Raw genomic sequence first — 25,871 nt, 5'->3', positions numbered from 1 at the left:
TACTGACACTGCACCCTGCCAGTTACTGATACTGACACTGCACTCTGCCAGTTACTGATACTGACACTGCACACTGCCAGTTACTGATACTGATACTGCACACTGCCAGTTACTGATACTGACGCTGCACACTGCCAGTTACTGATACTGACGCTGCACCCTGCCTGTTACTGATACTGACACTGCACTCTGCCAGTTACTGATACTGACACTGCACTCTGCCAGTTACTGATACTGACGCTGCACCCTGCCAGTTACTGATACTGACGCTGTACACTGCCAGTTACTGATACTGACGCTGCACCCTGCCAGTTACTGATACTGACGCTGCACCCTGCCAGTTACTGATACTGACGCTGCACCCTGCCAGTTACTGATACTGACGCTGCACCCTGCCAGTTACTGATACTGACGCTGCACCCTGCCAGTTACTGATACTGACGCTGCACCCTGCCTGTTACTGATACTGACGCTGCACCCTGCCAGTTACTGATACTGACGCTGCACACTGCCAGTTACTGATACTGACACTGCACTCTGCCAGTTACTGATTTACTGATACTGACGCTGCACTCTGCCAGTTACTGATACTGACGCTGCACCCTGCCTGTTACTGATACTGACACTGCACCCTGCCAGTTACTGATACTGACGCTGCACCCTGCCAGTTACTGATACTGATGCTGCACACTGCCAGTTACTGATACTGACACTGCACTCTGCCAGTTACTGATACTGACGCTGCACACTGCCAGTTACTGATACTGACACTGCACACTGCCAGTTACTGATACTGATACTGCACACTGCCAGTTACTGATACTGATACTGCACACTGCCAGTTACTGATACTGACGCTGCACCCTGCCTGTTACTGATACTGACACTGCACCCTGCCTGTTACTGATACTGACACTGCACCCTGCCTGTTACTGATACTGACACTGCACCCTGCCAGTTACTGATACTGACGCTGCACCCTGCCAGTTACTGATACTGACGCTGCACACTGCCAGTTACTGATACTGACGCTGCACTCTGCCAGTTACTGATACTGACGCTGCACACTGCCAGTTACTGATACTGACACTGCACACTGCCAGTTACTGATACTGATACTGCACACTGCCAGTTACTGATACTGACGCTGCACCCTGCCTGTTACTGATACTGACGCTGCACCCTGCCTGTTACTGATACTGACACTGCACCCTGCCTGTTACTGATACTGACGCTGCACCCGGCCAGTTACTGATACTGACGCTGCACTCTGCCAGTTACTGATACTGACGCTGCACTCTGCCAGTTACTGATACCGACACTGCACTCTGCCAGTTACTGATACTGACACTGCACTCTGCCAGTTACTGATACTGACACTGCACACTGCCAGTTACTGATACTGATACTGCACACTGCCAGTTACTGATACTGACGCTGCACACTGCCAGTTACTGATACTGACACTGCACTCTGCCAGTTACTGATACTGACGCTGCACTCTGCCAGTTACTGATACTGACGCTGCACTCTGCCAGTTACTGATACTGACGCTGCACTCTGCCAGTTACTGATACTGACGCTGCACTCTGCCAGTTACTGATACTGACGCTGCACTCTGCCTGTTACTGATACTGACGCTGCACACTGCCAGTTACTGATACTGACACTGCACTCTGCCTGTTACTGATACTGACGCTGCACCCTGCCAGTTACTGATACTGACGCTGCACCCTGCCAGTTACTGATACTGACACTGCACCCTGCCTGTTACTGATACTGACGCTGCACCCGGCCAGTTACTGATACTGACGCCGACGCTGCACCCTGCCAGTTACTGATACTGACGCTGCACTCTGCCAGTTACTGATACTGACGCTGCACTCTGCCAGTTACTGATACTGACGCTGCACTCTGCCAGTTACTGATACTGACACTGCACTCTGCCAGTTACTGATACTGACACTGCACTCTGCCAGTTACTGATACTGACGCTGCACTCTGCCAGTTACTGATACTGACGCTGACGCTGCACCCTGCCAGTTACTGATACTGACGCTGCACTCTGCCAGTTACTGATACTGACACTGCACACTGCCAGTTACTGATACTGACACTGCACACTGCCAGTTACTGATACTGACGCTGCACTCTGCCAGTTACTGATACTGACGCTGCACTCTGCCAGTTACTGATACTGACACTGCACTCTGCCAGTTACTGATACTGACACTGCACTCTGTCAGTTACTGATACTGACGCTGCACTCTGCCAGTTACTGATACTGACACTGCACCCTGCCAGTTACTGATACTGACGCTGTACACTGCCAGTTACTGATACTGACGCTGCACCCTGCCAGTTACTGATACTGACACTGCACTACAAAACCTTCCCTTTACAGACCCATTAGCTCATCATAATACTTAATAAATCTCTCCCTATGAGCCGTCACTCATAGTGTTTTCCTGTGGGATAATTTAATAAATAAGGGGTTTACTAAACTTGACGCTCTTTCATTCTATGTTTGCATGAGATTTTGTGAATCTTTACCATCTGGCAGATTCGTGCACAAACGTCTTATATTGCAAGAAGTTATCCCACAAGCCTCCCCTTCTCATCCTGCAGCCAAGCTTACAGATCACGAAAGCTCAACATGCAGTGAAACTTCCAAGGCCGGGAATTGTATCGACTTAGTTGCTCCTGGCGTTCAGCAGATCAGTTTAAAACCAATGGCAAACAGGAAACATGCCATGAATTACCCATGTCTCACCATCTTGCCAGTATTCCAGGAAGCGTGGAAGCCCTTCAGATGCTCACACAGAGACCTGACCGTTGGGGCTCATTCAGCTAGGAGCCTGTGAATTAAAACAAGGGTGGGTTCCGGAAGGGACTGTAGGGAAACAGAGGGAGTCCAAGCCAAAGGGATTAAACTAGGACATTTACTATGAGCCAAGGTCTTATATCAGACCTCCCATATATAAATGTGTAGATGATAGGTCACTGCGAGCACAAAAAAATAAACAAATTACCTATCTTATGCATGTTAGACGTGTAGTTTGTATCTGTATACACGTACATCCTGCTCTCCGTTATGGCTATAGTTTGTATCTGTATGCACGTACATCCTGCTCTCCGTTATGGCTATAGTTTGTATCTGTATACACGCACATCCTGCTCTCCGTTATGGCTATAGTTTGTATCTGTATACACGTACATCCTGCTCTCCGTTATGGCTATAGTTTGTATCTGTATGCACGTACATCCTGCTCTCCGTTATGGCTATAGTTTGTATCTGTATACACGTACATCCTGCTCTCCGTTATAACTATAGTTTGTATCTGTATAAACGTACATCCAGCTCTCCGTTATGGCTATAGTTTGTATCTGTATACACGTACATCCTGCTCTCCGTTATGGCTATAGTTTGTATCTGTATGCACGTACATCCTGCTCTCCGTTATGGCTATAGTTTGTATCTGTATACACGTACATCCTGCTCTCCGTTATAACTATAGTTTGTATCTGTATAAACGTACATCCAGCTCTCCGTTATGGCTATAGTTTGTATCTGTATACACGTACATCCTGCTCTCCGTTATGGCTATAGTTTGTATCTGTATACACGTACATCCTGCTCTCCGTTATAACTATAGTTTGTATCTGTATAAACGTACATCCAGCTCTCCGTTATGGCTATAGTTTGTATCTGTATACACGTACATACAGCTCTCCGTTATGGCTATAGTTTGTATCTGTATACACGTACATCCGGCTCTCCGTTATGGCTACAGTTTGTATCTGTATACACGTACATCCGGCTCTCCGTTATGGCTATAGTTTGTATCTGTATACACGTACATCCAGCTCTCCGTTATGGCTATAGTTTGTATCTGTATACACGTACATCTGGCTCTCCGTTATGGCTATAGTTTGTATCTGTATACACGTACATCCAGCTCTCCGTTATAACTATAGTTTGTATCTGTATACACGTACATCCAGCTCTCCGTTATGGCTATAGTTTGTATCTGTATACATGTACATCCAGCTCTCCGTTATGGCTATAGTTTGTATCTGTATACACGTACATCCAGCTCTCCGTTATGGCTATAGTTTGTATCTGTATACACGTACATCCGGCTCTCCGTTATGGCTATAGTTTGCATCTGTATACACGTACATCCAGCTCTCCGTTATGGCTATAGTTTGTATCTGTATACACATACATCCAGCTCTCCGTTATGGCTATAGTTTGTATCTGTATACACGTACATCCAGCTCTCCGTTATGGCTATAGTTTGTATCTGTATACACGTACATCCGGCTCTCCGTTATGGCTATAGTTTGTATCTGTATACACGTACATCCGGCTCTCTGTTTTAGCTATAGTTTGTATCTGTATACACGTACATCCTGCTCTCCGTTATGGCTATAGTTTGTATCTGTATACACGTACATCCGGCTCTCTGTTTTAGCTATAGTTTGTATCTGTATACACGTACATCCTGCTCTCCGTTATGGCTATAGTTTGTATCTGTATACACGTACATCCGGCTCTCCGTTATGGCTATAGTTTGTATCTGTATACACGTACATCCGGCTCTCCGTTATGGCTATAGTTTGTATCTGTATACACGTACATCTGGCTCTCCGTTATGGCTATAGTTTGTATCTGTATACACGTACATCCAGCTCTCCGTTATAACTATAGTTTGTATCTGTATACACGTACATCCAGCTCTCCGTTATGGCTATAGTTTGTATCTGTATACATGTACATCCAGCTCTCCGTTATGGCTATAGTTTGTATCTGTATACACGTACATCCAGCTCTCCGTTATGGCTATAGTTTGTATCTGTATACACGTACATCCGGCTCTCCGTTATGGCTATAGTTTGCATCTGTATACACGTACATCCAGCTCTCCGTTATGGCTATAGTTTGTATCTGTATACACATACATCCAGCTCTCCGTTATGGCTATAGTTTGTATCTGTATACACGTACATCCAGCTCTCCGTTATGGCTATAGTTTGTATCTGTATACACGTACATCCAGCTCTCCGTTATGGCTATAGTTTGTATCTGTATACACGTACATCCGGCTCTCCATTATGGCTATAGTTTGTATCTGTATACACGTACATCCGGCTCTCTGTTTTAGCTATAGTTTGTATCTGTATACACGTACATCCTGCTCTCCGTTATGGCTATAGTTTGTATCTGTATACACGTACATCCGGCTCTCTGTTTTAGCTATAGTTTGTATCTGTATACACGTACATCCTGCTCTCCGTTATGGCTATAGTTTGTATCTGTATACACGTACATCCGGCTCTCCGTTATGGCTATAGTTTGTATCTGTATACACGTACATCCGGCTCTCCGTTATGGCTATAGTTTGTATCTGTATGCACGTACATCCTGCTCTCCATTATGGCTATAGTTTGTATCTGTATGCACGTATGTAGCGGAGTAGAGGTATTATCCAAGGTATCTCCGCTGGTAGACAGGAAAGGTAATCCAAGACAGGTACAAGACAGGTAGCGTTGTTACAATCCCTTCCCTCCAAGAACTAGACGACACATAGCTTGGAGGTCAACTGAGTTTTTATTCACACACTCACAGTATTTATGGGATTTCCCATGCAAGGGGTTTCCCTACAGACAATTCAGGGGTGAGGAAATAGGGGACTACGTGGGAAACTGAACAAGAGGGACATTTCTCCCATAATACGCTGCTGCACGAGAGGGACACTCCCACCAGCATATACTGTTAAGTGGATTATCCCCTCGTGCAGCAGAAACAATATTTTACATTAAAATACATAAGAGGAATATTGTTCGTCAGATTTAGACGAACGGGTGTTCGGTAGATAGCTGGGGTCGGAGCGCACATTCCCTGAAAGTGCCGCTCCGATCCCAGCTTAAATAGCCGAACGCCGCATGAAATACACTTATTTTCTAAGTTCCCCTCAAACTACCGAAGGATTCCATAGAAACCTAATACCGAAAGACCGGGGCTCCCGAACGGCTTGGAAGTCCAGCGGTATTTGTGCCGCCGAGTAGCCGATTTTAGTTCCAGGCGCTCGATGACCAAATACCGCTGGGCTAACAAAGGATCCAAGATGGCCGACCACCGCGTGGTCGGTAGCCGAGCGACGGCCACCCTGAATCCTCTTAATTTACCGTTTGCAACAATGTTGCAATCTTTAACGAGAGCCACACGACCTCCTGAGGGTGGTCTCCATTCGGCAGTTTGTTCGTTTCACAAACAGAGATGGAAATCACTGTTCGTGGAACGATTACCTGAATGCCGACGGGTTTTTATGCCGCCAGCATACGAACGCTATGAACCTGCAATACATTACACCCGCGTACTCTTGGTTCTTAAAGCGGTACGTACATGTTAAAGGAAAAAACAGTTTTAAAAATGGCTGCTGCTGCCACAATGCTCCCCCAGAACCAAGGCAGCATACACAGTCTGATCCCAACGGATCGGCTTGGGGATGTCTGGAGGAGTACCCACAGATCACTTGTCCAGTTCAGTTTGTCGAGATAACCCGTCGGCATTTCCATTTAGCTTTCCCGGGCGATATTGGGATGGTAAAATCAAATGGCTGCAGCGCCAAACTCCAGCGTAGCAGCCGGGCGTTGTCCCCTGACACCCGGTTAAGCCAGACCAACGGGTTGTGATCTGTGAGTAGCGAAAAGGTTTGTCCATACAAATAGGGTTGCAGTTTCTTGAGGGCCCACACCAGGGCAAGGCATTCCTTTTCAATGGGGCGTAGCTTACTTCTCTGGGTAAAGGTTTTCTGCTTAGGTAAGCTACCGGATGTTCGCCGCCATCTGCTCCGACCTGGCTCAGTACTGCTCCCAATCCAAACATAGAAGCGTCTGTATCAACGAGAAAACGTTTAGTTGGATCAGGAGCAGCCAGAACAGGTGCGTTAACAAGGGCAGTTTTCAGGAGTTGGAATGCCTGTTCACACTCTGGGGCCCATACTACTAACTTAGGGAGGTTCTTGCAGGTTAGATCGGTGAGGGGTTTGGCCAGGGTACTGTAATTAGGTACAAACTTCCGATAATACCCTGCGGTACCCAAAAAGGCTAGTACCTGGGTTTTAGTGCAGGGGGTTGGCCATTGGGCTACGGCCTCTATTTTGGCCGGTTCTGGTTTCTGTTGGCCACTGCCTACTCGGTGTCCTAGGTATTGGACTTCTGCCATCCCTATATGGCATTTACTGGGTTTAAGGGTTAACCCTGCCTCCCTGATGCGGTCCAAGACGGCCCCTATGTGGTTCAGGTGATCCGTCCAGGAATAACTAAAAATCGCTATGTCGTCCAAATAGGCGCACGCGTATTCTTGAAACCCATCTAATAGTCGGTCCACCATCCTCTGGAAGGTGGCCGGGGCAATTTTCATCCCAAATGGCATGACCTTAAATTGGTACAGGCCAAATGGGGTGACAAAGGCCGACTTGGGGATAGCGTCCTCGGCTAACGGGATTTGCCAATACCCCTTGCAAAGATCAATGGTGGTTAGATATTTACCCCTGGCCATTTTGTCTAATAACTCGTCTATCCGGGGCATGGGATAGGCGTCGGACACTGTTTTATCATTGAGCCTCCTATAATCTACGCAGAAGCGGGTTGTTCCATCCCGCTTCGGCACTAGTACCACTGGGGATGCCCATGGGCTATCCGAAGGCTCAATTACTCCTAACTGCAACATTTCCTTAAGCTCTTTGTACATATTCCCCCTAACTGCTTCGGGAATGCGGTAGGGCGGCTGACGGAGAGGTGTTTGGTCTGGGGTTTCTACCCGGTGAGTGGCTAACGGGGTATATCCGGGGAGGTTGGAAAAGGTAGCTCCTTTTTCCCTAATTAACCTTTGGACCTGAGCTTTCTCCTGGGGGTTCAAGCGCTCTCCTAACTGTACGGCAGCTAGATCCTCCTGGTGGGTTTCCCGGGCGAGAAGGTCAGGCAGGGGTAGGTTATCTGCGTCCTCGGCGGCCGAGGCGCAGATGGCGGATACCTCCTCCGTGCGCTCGCGGTAGGGCTTCAGCATGTTCACATGGAGCATGCGTCTGCCCCCTGCCCCGGCGCAGGGGCCAATTATATAGGTGGTATCGCAGACTTGCTCTACCACCTTGAATGGGCCCTGCCAGGAAGCCTGCAGCTTGTCAGTAGGGACGGGTCGTAGGATTAATACCTTCTGGCCGACCTGAAAGCTGCGGTCCCTGGCTCCCCTATCATACCATCGGCGCTGTCGCTGCTGAGCCGCTTGGAGGTTGGTACGTACAGCCTGGGTTAAAGCCTCCAAGCGGTCCCGGAATTCTAGCACATAGGGTACGATAGGAGTGCCATTAGTGGTCGTTCCCCCCTCCCAGTGTTCTCTGATTAAATCCAGGGGACCCCTCACTCTCCTTCCGAACAACAATTCGAAAGGGGAGAACCCGTGGACTCTTGGGGAACTTCTCTGTAGGCAAACAGTAAGTGGGGTAAAAACCGCTCCCAGTCTTTTTGTGTGTTTACGAACGTTCGGATCATTTGTTTCAGCGTTCCGTTGAAACGTTCGCAGAGACCATTGGACTGAGGGTGGTACGGGGAGATAAGGATAGCTTTAACCCTGCATACTTTCCAAAGCTGGTGAGTGACCTCTGCCGTGAATTGGGTGCCTCTATCCGAAATAATCTCCCGGGGTAATCCCATGCGGGAGAATATGCACATAAGGGCATCCACTACGGTCTCAGCATGTACATTGGTCAGGGCCACCGCTTCGGGGTACCTGGTGGCGTAGTCCACTACGGTCAAGATATACTTCTTGCCGGAGGGACTAGGTTTTTTCAGCGGTCCAATTATGTCTACCGCTATTCTAAAGGGCTCCTCTATGATGGGTAGGGTGTGGAGGTTGGCCTTGTATCGGTCCCCCCTTTTCCCAACTCTCTGACAGGTATCACAGGTATTACAATAGTGCTTAATATCCTGGGATATCCCCGGCCAGAAGAAATTTTGCATCAGCCGATGTTTGGTTCGGCTGATCCCTAGGTGACCTGACAGTGGTATGTCGTGGGCTATTCGCATTAGCTCCTGCTTATACTTTCGAGGCACAATTAACTGTTTTATAGGAATGGGAATAGATCCAGCTACTACTTTCTCAGCGTACCGGTATAATAACCCCTTATCCCAAACATATCTCTCCCCTTCTAGGCCTGCCTGGTTCTTATCTATCCGGTCTTTGTAAACCTGTAGGGACGGGTCTAGGGCGACCTCGCTACCAAATTCTAACGGGGCATCCCAGGGTAGGACAGTGTGATTAAGAGGCGGTGGGTGGTGCCTCAGAGTCGGTGGGTGGTGCCGTGGTGCGAGCCTGTTGACGGGTGACGACGGGGTAAGCCTCCTGTGGAGTTGGTCGTGTAACAAAAGCGGAGGTTAGTTCCCCCAAGTCATTCCCCAAAAAAACATCCGCAGGCAAGTCCTGCATCATCCCCACTTCCACTTGCCCTGCCCCTGCTCCCCAATTCAAATGTAGGTTGGCAGTGGGGACTTTGTAAATGGCTCCCCCTGCCACCCGTACTGCTATACAGTCTCCCGTGAGATGTTCTGTTGCCACTAGGGGGTTCCGGACCAAAGTGATGGTGGCCCCGGAATCTCTCAACCCCTCCATCCGTTTTCCTTCTACATGGACCACGTGTCGGTGACCTTGGCGGTTGTCAGAGGCCGCTTGCACCGGGTTCACTTCGTGGAGGGTGCCTAGTGGTTCTTCCATCTGGGTAGGGGTGGAAGGCTGGGCAAATGCTCCTGTCTGATAGCAGTGTACTGCTGCTCGAGGGACAGGTGGTTGTCTTTGAGGGGGCCAGGATGGTCGGACCCTGTTTCGGGGACAATCTCTTTGTACATGTCCCAGCTGGTTACAGGCATGGCATCGGATATGTGCCCGGTTGTTGTATGTGGATGGTAGGTTCTCCTGGTCGGGGAGGGTCTACCGGGGTAGGTCGGGGAAGGTTTGGCGGAGAGTACACTTTAGGTGATGAGCGCTGTTCCCGCCTGATATCCTGGTGCTCATCAGCTAGTTTAGCGGCCTCTTGCAAGGTACAGGGTTTACGATCCCTTACCCAGTTCTGGTAATAAGCTTGTGTAGAACTGTTCCAGTAGCAATAACTGCATGATATCCTGTGGAGTGATGGATTTTGCTGCCTCAACCCACCCGGTGGCTGCACACTGTAGACGGTGCGAACTCCGCGTGTGAGTCCTTCTCTTGTTTTTTCAGTGCCCGGAACTGCAGTCGGTATGCCTCAGGTGTAATGGCATATCGTGCTAGGAGGGCTAGTTTTACCTTCTGATAGTCCCTGCTGTCCTCTTCAGGCACGGCTCGGTACGCTTCTGCTGCGCGGCCTGATAGGTTACCAGCTAACAAGGGCACTTGATCTTGAGGGCTGATCGCATGCAGCTTGCATAACCGTTCAAAGTCCTGCAAATAGCCATCAATGTCGCCCTCTGTATCCATAAAGGCTTTAAACGCTTGGTATGGAATCTTTGCTTTTCCTGGCAGGGTAGGGACAGGCGTTGTGCCTCCCTCCCCCGCTTGCTGGTTCATCTGCGACCTTCGAAGCATGATGTAGTCCTGCACATCTGTGTAAACCCTGTCAGCCATCTGTTCAGCTAGGGCTGGTGAGAACAAAGCCATCCTGCTCCTATATTCCTTAGCAAATTTGGTTTGCTCCTCCTCCCTTGGAGGTGCTGCAGCAGCTGCGGCTCTGTCTCCTTCCATGAGTTCTGCAATTAGAACAGCCTCTGCTTTGTTGCGTGCTATTCTCCCTCTCGCTTCCAGAACTTCCTTTACTGTGTTCCGTTTCAAAAGGGAATAATCCGTTTCCATTCACCGGCTGTTCGTGTGTTTCTCTGTATTCCCGAACTCCGGTTTCATCCAAATGGTTTAACTCACGGATTAGTATTTCTTTTCAGTTCGTTTAAATTCCTGCCGAACTCTTCTTGCTGTGTAGTTAAGATCCCGTAGCTTGCCACCAATTGTAGCGGAGTAGAGATATTATCCAAGGTATCTCCGCTGGTAGACAGGAAAGGTAATCCAAGACAGGTACAAGACAGGTAGCGTAGTTACAATCCCTTCCCTCCAAGAACTAGACGACACATTGGAGGTCAACTGAGGTTTTATTCACACACTCACAGTATTTATGGGATTTCCCATGCAAGGGGTTTCCCTACAGACAATTCAGGGGTGAGGAAATAGGGGACTACGTGGGAAACTGAACAAGAGGGACATTTCTCCCATAATACACTGCTGCACGAGAGGGACACTCCCACCAGCATATACAGTTAAGTGGATTATCCCCTCGTGCAGCAGAAACAATATTTTACATTAAAATACATAAGTGGAATATTGTATACAACAGATAATAATATTAAGTCCAATGGGATCTGTATCGTTGTGTCCAAAGTTCTACTTTATACGATATCCAGAAGATGTCAATGACATGGAGGATAGTCCAATTGTATAAAAAATAGAAGAATTCTTACTTACAGTTGGCAGAGCTTAATCCAGCTCTGGTGTGAATGGCTTATAGCGGTATTATCCCCGCTTGCAGGATATACGGCAAGTGTCCTCTTCTATGTAGTGGCAGGTAACCAAGTTGGAAATAAAAATGGAAACAATAATGGTGCAGTATGTTCCACACATGCGATAAAAGATATAAAATATAATAGATACACTCACATTCGGTAGAGCTTCCGCTAGCTCTAGGTTGTTAGGCGTGCAGCGGTATAATCCCCGCTTGCAGGATATAGGATGAGTGATCTCGACGCGAATATCAATAGCTCGGAGAGAAGATAAAACAGCGATAGTGCTCTCAATAAAATCTTTGGTGATAAAATAAAATAATAAAATATACTCACAATATATAGGGCAGACTAACTGCTCTATGTAACAGCGTAGGTGGTATAATCCCCACCTGGGATTCTTTGGAGTATTATATCCAGGAAATAAAAAATAAAAGTATACGGTATAAAATATATATAAAAGCCAGGTAGTAATAAAAGATGATGGTTTAGACGTAAAAAGGACCAAAATCTATTTTATTAACAGTATATAAAAACATAAAAAATATCCAAATGCGTTTCGCCAATATAAGGCTTTATCAATGGATAGCAAACATTTCAACCTGGCTGGTTAGAGTTTATATAGGTATAAAGATGATTTTAAAATTGGCGCCAAAATTGTACAACCAATAGTTAAACAGATAATTTGTGCACATACATAACAGCATTTAATTGTAAGTATTCTATAGATATAGCTTGTCCAATGCTATTATCATAGTTATTTTGCAAAAACGAGTGTTATTGATTAAGAAATAACATATTGCTGGCCGGATCACGTGACGCGCGTCATGAGTGCGACGTCACTTCCGGCCGCACGGAATTGTGGGGCATGTAGTTATCAGATAAATTACATGTATATAAAGCCCTGTATTGGGCTGAAAGGGAAGAGGAGGGGTTAGGGAACACTTGGGGAGGGACTTGGGAGATCAAAATAATGGCGGCGGCCATCTTGGGTGGGGAATGAACTATTAAGGAAATACATAATAAGTGGCCATATTACTGGTGGCATATATAAGCACCTACATAATTTTGAAGATGATAAATGAATTTTAACACAGTAAAACCATAATAAAAAGATAAAGACCTAATGATAATAAATAAAATTATAAATAAAAATGATATAATTAAATAAAATTGAATAAATCAAAGTCTGCATTTAAACCATTGGGGATAAGTGTTTTTAAATTTAAAAACCCATTCCATTTCACATTTACCTAAAATGTTTTTGGTATTGCCTCCTCTCCATGGAATAATGCATTTTTTTATGCCGATACATTTTAAAAGACCAGGATCATTATTATGGATAGTAAAATGTTTAGACACAGTATGGTTTTGGTATCCATTAATAATATTTCGGCAATGTTCCCCTAATCGTGTTTTGAGACTTCTTGTGGTCATACCCACGTATTGGAGCCCACATGGGCATTCTAGGAGGTAAATTACATTTTTTGTATTACATGTAATGAAATCTTGAATATTGTATGTTGTATTGGTTTTATTAGATTGGAAATGTGTGGTTTTAGGTTTAACCGACTGGTCAGTACATTTACAGACTTTGCAGCGTTTGCATTTAAAAAACCCTTTGGTGTTGGGTAAAAAACAGGATTGTGATATCTTAGTACTTTCTTTGGTAAAGTTAGAGGTTAAAATGGATTTCAACCTAGGAGCTCCTCTAAAAACAATATTTGGTCTTTCTGGTATGATTTGCTTGAGAGTATCATCATGTTGTAATAAGTGCCAGTGTTTATTTATAATTTTTTTAACGTGGTTACTTTTATTATTAAAATTAAAAATAATCGGAAGACTAAAGTGGTCCACTAAAGTGGTTATCGGAGGTTTTTTCTTTATAGTGTAGAAGTTCTGATCTTTCTTTGGTTCTAACTGTATCTATTGTCTTATTAAGATTGTCTAATGGATAATTTTTTTCTGTAAATTGATTTTTTTTAAAAACAGCTTGTGAATTAAAATCTTCTATTTGAGAGCAATTTCTTCTCAGTCTTAAAAATTGACTTTTAGGTGCACTTTCCAGCCATGGTTTGTAGTGGCAACTTGAGCGATCAATCGCTGTAATCGTGCATACTTTTTTAAAAAATGTTTTAGTATTTAAAATGTCGTCTTTAATAAAAATGTCCAAATCTAAAAAGATTATAGTAGTTTTACTGTATTCACAAGATAAAATAATACCTCTGTTGTTACAATTAAGGTGCTCAATAAACAATTGTAATGAATCTTCGGGGCCATTCCAAATAAAAAAGAGGTTGTCTATATATCTAAAATAGGTAACCAAGTTCGCCCGCCAGGCATGCTCGCCCCAAATGGCAGTGGATTCCCAGTCTGCCATAAAGAGGTTAGCATAGCTGGGGGCGAACCTGGTCCCCATGGCCGTGCCTCGTTTTTGTAAGTAAAAACAATTAAAAAACCAAAAATAATTGTTCTTTAAAATTATATTAATACCCTCAATTATAAAATCAATTTGAGTGTGAGAGATTCTATTTTCGTGTGTAAGGATATTTTTCACTGCGCTGCACCCTATGTCGTGGGGGATAATTGTGTATAAAGACTGAACATCGCAGATAACTATAATAAAATTGGGTTGCCAGCTAAAATTATTTAAAAATCTTAAAAGAGTCATAGAGTCTTTTAGATAGGACCTCATAATTTTTACAGAGGGTTGGAGAAGAGTATCTATATATTGTGATAGATTGCTTAAAAGTGAACCGATCCCAGACACGATGGGTCTGCCCGGTGGGTTGGTTATATTCTTGTGAATTTTTGGTAAAAAATATATTACTGGAATATCGGAGTATTGTATATTTAAAAAATTTAATTCTTCTTATCACCGCATTTTTTCTTTTTCTTTTAGTTTTATTTTTCTCTTTCAAGCTATGTTAATCCGTTTTTGTTTTTTTTCAAAGTTACCTCTCGATAGTAGACTGTTAATCTGCTTTCCCTGTAAGCCCTAGCATTTGCCGGAAAAATGGAAGGCCAACCTAGTTTTAAGCACCACCTATTGTAGTAGAACGGGCCTCGGGCCACTGTTATTTGTTACAGATTTTATGATGCGTAATCCGTAGCCTTATATGCATGTTAGTCTACCTCCTGCATGCCCCATGTAACCCCGGTATATATAACTTGTAGCCACGACGCCCATAACAAGCTTGGCAGTAAATGTACACTCAGGCCACCGGGGCGTACCTCACGGCGGCACCAAACCTGGGCGACAACATGCAATTTAGGTACAGCGACACCTTACATCGCACAGCGACACTTATGAGGCTGTAGGCCTAGCCACCCACAATAATGCTACTACGAGCTCCTGACACTGACAAAGCTCATAAATATTAGCTACACACCTAGCAGACACATACGCGGGGTAATACCGCCGAGCCGAACGAATACCTAAGCCAATATGTACAACGTACAACCCTCACATTACGTGAGAAATTACACCGAACACCATACGAAACCGCACTACATATAGGAGTGATGGGATACAAGCACTTGACCTAACTTACTAAGGAGGGCGGACAGGATACAATAAATGGTACTGGCCTGTAGGTTCAAGTTTGTAGTGGGACAGCGCAGCACTCTCGGTCTCTCTGGTACAGCTAGGCAAACTGCTGGTGTTGCTTGGGGGACAGAGGCCAGCGGCGCTCTGCCCTGCTGCCAGCTCTTCTGCTGGAGTAACCCGTGGTAAGTCAGGTTTTGGACCAGGGGAAAAGGGGGGGAAGAGGCTAACAGCTCTAACAGAAGTTTTGCTTACCTCCTCCTCCTGGCATCCCTGCGGTGTTGGTTGGGGATCTGGACCGCCCATCCAGCATCCCTGTAGGACTGGCACAGAGACCTCGGTCCCATCTGCGCCAGTGTGGTTAGGGTTGTCTTCCCCCTCTCCCGGTATCTCCGGCTGCTGTTGGGGGGGGCGGTTGCCCCCACTCCCCAGGACGCTGATTGCTGTATGGTGGAGGGATCGACCATCACCTCCTCCTGGAACTATGGCCGCCACTGGGGAGAGAGACCGGTTGTCTCCTCTCCCGGCAAAGTATACTGCTGCTGGAGATCTGGGCCGGCTGCCCAGCATCCCTGTAGGGCCGGCAGAGAGACCTCGGTCCCATCTCCGCCTGCCATCTGTGGGTCTTCCCAGGTCAAGTCTATGAGGTCCCTCACCTCTGGCTGCTGTTGGAGAGGGAGGCCGGTTGCCTCCCCTCCCCAGGACGCTGGCTGCTGTACGGTGGAGGGATCGACCATCACCTCCTCCTGGAACTCAGGCCGCTGCTGGGGAGGGAGACCGGTTGTCTCCTCTCCCTGCAAAGTATACTGCCGCTGGGGAACAGGATCGACTGTCCCTACTCCTGGTCGTATACTTGGTTGCTGTGCTAAGCTGAACATATGATGGTAGCTCTGCTCCAGCTCCCACTCCATTGTGACCAGATGAATCAGGTCTGGCCCCAGGTCGTCCACTCGGGGAAGATACAAAAGAGTTTCCCTGATGTCGTGGATGTCCCAGAGCTGACATTCTGCGGGGGAATCCAAAGTCATTGCCCTCCTCAAAGGCCTCCCACAGTAAGCCCGGGCCATTATAATCCTCTCCTTCCGGCAGATAGTGGTTAGTCATACAGGGGTTGCGCTGGGTGGCGTGTACCACTTTAGTGCCTGCTCCATCCAGCCACAACTCCTTACAAATCAGGCCCCACAGTTCCATTACCCACTCATCCAAGGGTTGCTCCCCTAGGAAAGGTGACTGCAGGGTTACAAGTACTTGGAACCGCTGTTCGTCACTGGGAAGGCTCTCTCTCTGCCGCCGCTGGACCTCCTCTAAGGCCTCATACCACAGCTCCTTCCGAGTGGCATCTCTCCAGTCCAGTATGCCCTCCTCTGATACAGGCCCATGCTGCTGGCCAAGTGTTGCTGCAATCTCCAGAGAAACTCCTCTTCACATGGGGATGCTGCACGGTCGCTAGGTCGCTCCATTCTCTCGAGTTCCTCTATAGACAGGGGCACTGCACAAGTGCTAGCGTTGCCCTCAATTATAAATCCGTAACTCCACACGTTACCGGTGTCTCCGAGCTGCTGGTCCTCGCACTAGGACGCCATCCCACCGCTGCCACCAATTGTGACGGACCGCTGGCACTCCGACCGAGTATCTCTGCCAATCAATGCTCCTAGCGCTTGCCGAGGACTCCGAGCACTCCAACCGACACCATCATCACTGCGGACCCAACTTCCAGCGATGCAGCTGTGCCGGGGTCTCGCCGTCTCTCACCCACCCTGGATCCACGACCAGGATCCAGCTCCCAGTGGGTGAACCTCTCCTAAATCCAGAGAGCGTAGCAGGAACAAATCAAGCTCTTACAAGAGCTTACTCTGGGGAGTAAGTGATTATAGCAATCCCCAGAGTGTAGGTATCCCTTCCCCCAAGCATGAGCTAAGGCTTCAAGAAAGGTGCAAGTAGGTCTGGTTTATTAAGGGGCTACCTGCCCGGTACTTATGCAAGTGTCCACCAGGTGGACACTCCCCTAGGAGACCTGATGGAACAATGGGACACATATTGGATATTAGCCAATCACAGACAATACAAACAAAACACTCCCACAGTGACATCACAATCCCTCCTCTCTATCCTGGCGATAATTGGGAAGTAATCAAATTATCTCCCAGGACAGAGGCAAGACTCCATTAACCACATGGTTACAAAAAGACATAAAATTACACAATGTTACAATTACTACATAAAACATTTACATGTAACATATCCCCAGATAGCATTATTACCGAATCTGTATCTGTACATCCTGCACTCCGTTACAGCTATAGGTTGTATCTGTAAACACGTACACCCTGCTCTCCGTTATAGCTATAGTTTGTATCTGTATAGACGTACACCCTGCTCTCCGTTATAACTATAGTTTGTATCTGTATAGACGTACATCCTGCTCTCCGTTATGGCTATAGTTTGTATCTGTATACACGTACATACTGTGGATGTGCTTTACAATGCAACTCCACCCCTGTCTTATCTCCACTACATACTCCCAGTAATGTGTCTTTAAACTACAATAAATGTATTTAGAAATCAGTCTATGTAAATAACATACACTGCTTTTTTTCTAAAATATCACACAGAGAGTAGGAAATCATCCAATATCACACAGAGAGCAGGAATTCATCCAGTATCACACAGAGAGCAGGAAATCATCCAATATCACACAGAGAGCAGGAAATCGCCTAATATCACACAGAGAGCAGGAAATCATCCAATATCACACAGAGAGCAGGACATAATCCAATATCACACGGAGAGCAGGAAATCCCCCAATATCACACAGACAGCAGGAAATCACCTAACATCACACAGAGAGCAGGAAATCACCCAATATCACACAGAGAGCAGGAAATCATCCAACATTAACCAGAGAGCAGGAAATCACCCAATATCACACGGAGAGCAGGAAATCACCCAATATCACACAGAGAGCAGGAAATCTCCAAATATCACACAGAGAGCAGGAAATCCCCCAATATCACACAGAGAGCAGGCAATCACCCAATATCACACAGAGAGCAGGAAATCACCCAATATCACACAGGGAGCAAGAAATCACCCAATATCACACAGGGAGCAAGAAATCACCCAATATTACCCAGAGAGCAGGAAATCACCCAGTATCACACAGAGAGCAGGAAATTACCTAATATCACTCAGAGAGCAGGAAATCACCCAGTATCACCCAGAGAGCAGGAAATCACCCAATATCACCCAGAGAGCAGGAAATCACTCAATATTACACAGAGAGCAGGAAATCCTTCTGTGACGAGACCAATCTCGCCACATTGCATTGGAGGAGCCTGGTCGCCCGCCTGCTGCCTTTGGATTATGGAGCTAAAGGGTTAATTTTACTGTGCAGAAGGATTTATTTCTCCCTTTCTGCACAGCCGTTCGGTAGATTCTATCTACCGAACAAACAGCTTCTTTTCAGCCTCCCCAGAGCCGTAGGAAGCCGGCCAGCGCTGTTAATGGGCCACCCAGAAGCTGGCGTGAGCCCTCCATCTACCTCCCTGAAGCCGCTGTTAACCGCGGCTTAACAAGCGTGTGCCGGCAATTGACCACCCAGTAGCTGCGGTTAACCACAGCTCAATTGATTGTTACTGGGTGGTCGCGGTTAAACTTAGATGCCACACGTTAGCGGTGTTCTGGAGCTCCCCGGGAAGCCAGCACTTTCCTGCCCGGCTTTCCTGCACCAAACCCGGACACTTTTACGTGCAGGCACCACTGAACCTCCAGCCCCTGGTTCTAATTCGTACGGATTTAACGAATGCATATAAATTCGGTATTTTATGTTGGAGGAATGTTTTAACCCAGATAGCCATGACATGGAGCATATTAGTGTAATTAAAGACTTTGGCTCCATGGCAATTAAACTGTATTCGTGTGGTCTGAGTGCCATTCACCTAATAATGTGCACCCACACCTGAGCTATCTGGGGATATGTTACATGTATATATTTACTGTACCAATTGTCCCATTATGTATTTTAAAGTGATAGTCTGTCTTTGTGTCCCCACGTGTGTAATGGAGTTTTGCCTTTGTCCTGGGAAATAATTGAATATCTTCTCCAGGGCAGAGGGGAGGAAGCCAGGATGCATTGTGGGGATGTTTTACTTCTGTATGTCCTGAAATGCTACTTGTCTGTCCGTTGTTACAGTCTTCCATCTGGTCCCCTAGGGGAGTGTCCACCAGGTGGGAGACCTGCATAAATATAGGGGCAGGCAGCCCTCAATAAAAAGACCACTGCTTGACCCTCAACACAGAGCCTTGTCTCGTTCTTGGGGGGATTCACTGTATGCTGATAGAGACTGATTGCCAGGAGTGTAAGCCGCTTGGGAGCTTTTCCTGTTCGTCTGCTAGCAGCTATTCGTGAGGTTCCAGTTCGGGAGTTTGGAGTGCTACCTTATTCCCTTGTATGCAGTTCGGGAGTTTGGTGCATTCATGTATATCCAATTCGTGAGTTTTGGTGATTCTACAGTAGCTGTGCCTGTCTTTGAAAAGGGGATTATCGCCTAAACAATTTTAACCCCTTGTCTGCTGAAACGGTCCGTTACACCTTCAATATCACACAGAGAACAGGAAGTCACCCAATATCACACGGAGAGCAAGAAATCCCCCAATATCACACGGAGAGCAGGAAATCCCCCAATATCACACGGAGAGCAGGAAATCCCCCAATATCACACCGAGAGCAGGAAATCAACTAATATCACACAGAGAGCAGGAAATCATCCAGTATCACACGGAGAGCAGGAAATCATCCAGTATCACATGGAGAGCAGGAAATCATCCAATATCACCCAGAGAGCAGGAAATCCCCCAATATCACACCGAGAGCAGGAAATCAACTAATATCACACAGAGAGCAGGAAATCACCCAGTATTACACAGGGAGCAGGGAATCACCCAATATCACACAGAGAGCAGGAAATCACCCACAGATAGCAGGAAATCATTGAATATCACACAGAGAGCAGGAAATCAGCCAGTATCACACAGAGAGCAGGAAATCCCCCAATATCACACAGAGAGCAGGAAATCCCCCAATATCACACAGAGAGCAGGAAATCCCCCAATATCACACAGAGAGCAGGAAATCATCCAATATCACACAGAGAGCAGGAAATCATCCAATATCACACAGAGAGCAGGAAATCACCTAATATCACACAGAGAGCAGGAAATCACCTAATATCACACAGAGAGCAGGAAATCATCCAATAGCACACAGAGAGCAGGAAATAATCCAATATCACACAGAGAGCAGGAAATCCCCCAATATCACACAGAGAGCAGGAAATCAGCTAATAACACACAGAGAGCAGGAAATCACCCAATATCACACAGAGAGCAGGAAATCCTCCAACATTAACCACAGAGCAGACAATCACCCAATATCACACGGAGAGCAGGAAATCACCCAATATCACACAGAGAGCAGGAAATCATTCAATATCTCCCAGAGAGCAGGAAATCATCCAATATCACCCAGAGAGCAGGAAATCATCCAATATTACACAGAGAGCAGGAAATCATCCAATATCACACGGAGAGCAGGAAATCCCCCAGTATCCGCCAGAGAGCAGGAAATCACCTAATATCACACAGAGAGCAGGAAATCACCCAATATCACACAGAGAGCAGGAAATCACCCAATATCACACAGAGAGCATGAAATCACCCAATATCACACAGAGAGCAGGAAATCACCAAGTATCAGCCAGAGAGCAGGAAATCACCCAATATCACATGGAGAGCAGGAAAACCCCTAATATCACACGGAGAGCAGGAAATCATCTAATATAAACCCAGAGAGCAGGAAATCCCCCAATATCACACAGAGAGCAGTAATTCCCACAATATCACAGAGAGAGCAGGAAATCCCCCAATATCACACAGAGAGCAGGAAATCATCTAATATCACCCAGAGAGCAGGAAGTCATCCAATATCACACGGAGAGCAGGAAATCACCCAATATCACAAGGAGAGCAGGAAATCCCCCAATATCACAATGAGAGCAGGAAATCAACTAATATCACACAGAGAGCAGGAAATCACCCAGTATCACACAGGGGGCAGGAAATCACCCAATTTCACACAGAGAGCAGGAAATCACCCAATATCACACAGAGAGCAGGAAATCACCCACAGATAGCAGGAAATCATTGAATATCACACAGAGAGCAGGAAATCACCCAGAATCACACAGAGAGCAGGAAATCATCCAATATGACACAGAGAGCAGGAAATCATCCAGTATCACACGGACAGCAGGAAATCCCCCAATATCACACAGAGAGCAGGAAATCACCCAGTATCACACAGAGAGCAGGAAATCACCCAGTATCACACAGAGAGCAGGAAATCACCCAGTATCACACAGAGAGCAGGAAATCACCCAGTATCACACAGAGAGCAGGAAATCACCGATCGCACGCCTGTTTGCATGCCCAAAACAGTTCCACAGATGCAGGCAGTACGGTCGGTCTATTTTTGCCCTGAAAAATAGCAAAGTCCCATCCGAAGGCGGCGTTCGAATCGTCGGACTCACTTCGACTTCTGTCGAAGTGGAACTGGGGTTGCATTTTAACAGTGTTCAATTGTATAATGGAGGTCTATTTTACACCAAAATGACAAAGTCCCATTCGAACGGGCGTTCGAATCTGCGAACGGGACTTAGTCTCCAGCCGTAGTGTCGAAGGGAAGGGGAAGGTACAGGTCAGCGGTGTTCGTTCAAATGGGTGGCCGATTTCCGTTCCAGGGATTTGACGGCACACACCGCTGACCGCGTTCGACTGGATTAAAATGGCCGCCGCCACGTGTTCGATTGTCTAATGGCGGCCACTTCAACTACTTCGGCACTTGGGCTGTATCCGAAGTGCCATATCAAATGTACCAATCCTTTGCTCAAAATAGTTAAAGGGCCAGACATAGTCTTTGTTCTTGAGGTACAGACAATATGGAGGATGGCAAAACAAACAAAAGGTAGAGGTTCTCAGGCAACATGGTAGGGGGTTGTTACATCACCCAATATCACCCAGAGAGCAGGAAATCTAATAATCACCCAGAGAGCAGGAAATCACCCAGTATCACACAGAGAGCAGGAAATCACCCAATATCACCCAGAGAGCAGGAAATCATCTAATATCACGCAGAGAGCAGGAAATCACCCAGTATCATACAGAGAGCAGGAAATCATCCAATATCACACAGATAGCAGGAAATCATCCAATATCACACAGATAGCAGGAAATCATCCAATATCACCCACAGAGCAGGAAATCCCACAATATCACACAGAGAGCAGGAAATCCCCCAATATCACACATAGAGCAGGAAATCATATCATATCACTCAGAGAGCAGGAAATCACCCAGTATCACACAGAGAGCAGGAAATCATCCAATATCACAAAGAGAGCAGGAAATAACCCAGTATCACACAGAGAGCAGGAAATCACCCAGTATCAACCAAAGAGCAGGAAATCACCCAGTATCAGCCAGAGTGCAGGAAATCACCCAATATCACACGGAGAGCAGGAATTCCCCTAATATCACACGGAGAGCAGGAAATCATCTAATATGAACCCAGAGAGCAGGAAATCCCCCAATATCACACAGAGAGCAGGAAATCATCTAATATCACCCAGAGAGCAGGAAATCACCCAGTATCACACAGAGAGAAGGAAATCACCTAATATCACACATGGAGCAGGAAATCACCTAATACCACACAGAGAGCAGGAAATAACCCACAGATAGCAGGAAATCATTGAATATCACACAGAGAGCAGGAAATCATTGAATATCACACAGAGAGCAGGAAATCACCCAGTATCACACAGAGAGCAGGAAATCACCCAGTATCAGCCAGAGAGCAGGAAATCACCCAATATCACACGGAGAGCAGGAAATCCCCTAATATCACACGGAGAGCAGGAAATCATCTAATATAACCCAGAGAGCAGGAAATCACCCAGTATCACACAGAGAGCAGGAAATCAAATAATATCGCACAGGGAGCCGGAAATCAAATAATATCACATAGGGGGCAGGAAATCACCCAATATCACACAGAGAGCAGGAAATCACTCACAGAAAGCAGGAAATCATCGAATAACACACAGAGAGCCGGAAATCACCCAGTATCACACAGAGAGCAGGAAATCACCCACTATCACACGGAGAGCAGGAAATCATCCAATATCACCCAGAGAGCAGGAAATCACCCAATATCACCCAGAGAGCAGGAAATCACCCAATATCACACGGAGAGCAGGAAATCACCCAATATCACCCAGAGAGCAGGAAATCACCCAATATCACACGGAGAGCAGGAAATCACCCAATATCACACAGAGAGCAGGAAATCACCCAATATCACACAGAGAGCAGGAAATCACCCAATATCACACAGAGAGCAGGAAATCCCCCAATATCACACGGAGAGCAGGAAATCCCCCAATATCACACAGAGAGCAGGAAATCCCCCAATATCACACGGAGAGCAGGAAATCCCCCCAATATCACACGGAGAGCAGAAAATCACCCAATATTACACAGAGAGCAGGAAATCACCCAGTATCACCCAGAGAGCAGGAAATCACCCAGTATCACCCAGAGAGCAGTAAATCACCCAGTATCACCCAGAGAGCAGGAAATCACCCAATATCACACGGAGAGGAGGAAACCATCCAGTATCACATAGAGAGCAGGAAATCACTCAATATCACACAGAGAGCAGGAAATCACCCACTATCACACGGAGAGGAGGAAATCATCCCATATCACACAGAGAGCAGGAAATCCCCCAATATCACACAGAGAGCAGGAAATCATCCAATATCACCCAGAGAGCAGGAAATCATCCAATATCACCCAGAGAGCAGGAAATCATCCAATATCACCCAGAGAGCAGGAAATCATCCCATATCACCCAGAGAGCAGGAAATCATCCAATATCACACAGAGAGTAGGAAATCACCCAATATTACACAGAGAGCAGGAAATCACCCAATATTACACAGAGAGCAGGAAGTCACCCAATATCACACAGAGGGAAGGAAATCACCCAGTATCACACAGAGAGCAGGAAATCACCCAGTATCACACAGAGAGCAGGAAATCACCCAATATCACACAGAGAGCAGGAAATCACCCAGTATCACACAGAGAGCAGGAAATCACCCAGTATCACACAAATCATCCAATATCACAAAGAGAGAACAAAATCACCCAATATCAAACAGAGAGGAGGAAATCACCCAATATCACACAGAGAGCAGGCTATCACCCAATATTACACAGAGAGCAGGAAATCAGGCAGTATCACAAAGAGAGCACAAAATCACCCAATAGCACACAGAGAGGAGGGAATCACCCAATATCACACAGAGTGCAGGAAATCACCCAGTATCACACGGAGAGGAGGGAATCACCCAATATCACACGGAGAGGAGGGAATCACCCAATATCCCGGAAAGCAGAAAATCCCCCAATTTCACACAGAGAGAAGAAAATTATGTAATATTACACAGAGAGAAGGAAATCATCCAGTATTACCCAAAGAGCAGGAAATCCCCCAATATCGCACAGAGAGCAGGAAATCACCCAATATTACACAGAGAGCAGGAAATCCCCCAATATCACACAGAAAGTAGGAAATCACCCAATATCACACAGAAAGCAGGAAATCACCCAGTATCACACAGAGAGCAGGAAATCACCCAGTATCACACAAATCATCCAATATCACAAATAGAGAACGAAATCACCCAATATCACACAGAGAGCAGGAAATCATCCAGTATCACAGAGAGCAGGAAGTCACCCAATATCACACAGAGAGCAGGCTATCACCCAATATTACACAGAGAGCAGGAAATCAGGCAGTTTCACAAAGAGAGCACAAAATCACCCAATAGCACACAGAGAGGAGGGAATCACCCAATATCACACAGAGTGCAGGAAATCACCCAGTATCACACGGAGTGGAGGGAATCACCCAATATCACACGGAGAGGAGGGAATCACCCAATATCCCGGAAAGCAGAAAATCCCCCAATTTCACACAGAGAGAAGAAAATTATGTAATATTACACAGAGAGAAGGAAATCATCCAGTATTACCCAAAGAGCAGGAAATCCCCCAATATCGCACAGAGAGCAGGAAATCACCCAATATTACACAGAGAGCAGGAAATCCCCCAATATCACACAGAAAGTAGGAAATCACCCAATATCACACAGAAAGCAGGAAATCACCCAGTATCACACAGAGAGCAGGAAATCACCCAGTATCACACAAATCATCCAATATCACAAATAGAGAACGAAATCACCCAATATCACACAGAGAGCAGGAAATCATCCAGTATCACAGAGAGCAGGAAGTCACCCAATATCACACAGAGAGCAGGCTATCACCCAATATTACACAGAGAGCAGGAAATCAGGCAGTATCACAAAGAGAGCACAAAATCACCCAATAGCACACAGAGAGGAGGGAATCACCCAATATCACACAGAGTGCAGGAAATCACCCAGTATCACACGGAGAGGAGGGAATCACCCAATATCACACGGAGAGGAGGGAATCACCCAATATCCCGGAAAGCAGAAAATCCCCCAATTTCACACAGAGAGCAGAAAATTATGTAATATTACACAGAGAGAAGGAAATCATCCAGGATTACCCAAAGAGCAGGAAA

The 25,871-nt window shown here is 46.3% G+C and overlaps 1 protein-coding gene across 3 annotated transcripts in view; it reads right to left on the bottom strand.

Annotated features, from left to right (window-relative positions):
- TTBK1 (tau tubulin kinase 1) overlaps positions 1-25,871 on the bottom strand; it is a 303,323-nt gene that overhangs the window by 254,790 nt on the left and 22,662 nt on the right. The window contains exon 1 of one of the 3 annotated variants that reach the window (XM_063444161.1): positions 2,774-2,834. The exons of the other annotated variants lie outside the window; for them this stretch is intronic. Coding sequence (XP_063300231.1) covers positions 2,774-2,776 — 3 coding nt within the window. The 5' untranslated portion in view covers positions 2,777-2,834. Of the gene's footprint in view, positions 1-2,773; positions 2,835-25,871 lie in introns of those variants that run through there. 3 annotated transcript variants of the gene reach the window in all.

This window comes from Pelobates fuscus, chromosome 2 (assembly GCF_036172605.1).
Source record: "Pelobates fuscus isolate aPelFus1 chromosome 2, aPelFus1.pri, whole genome shotgun sequence".
NCBI classification, from domain to species: domain Eukaryota; kingdom Metazoa; phylum Chordata; class Amphibia; order Anura; family Pelobatidae; genus Pelobates; species Pelobates fuscus.
This window is presented reverse-complemented; position numbering and strand designations above follow the sequence as displayed.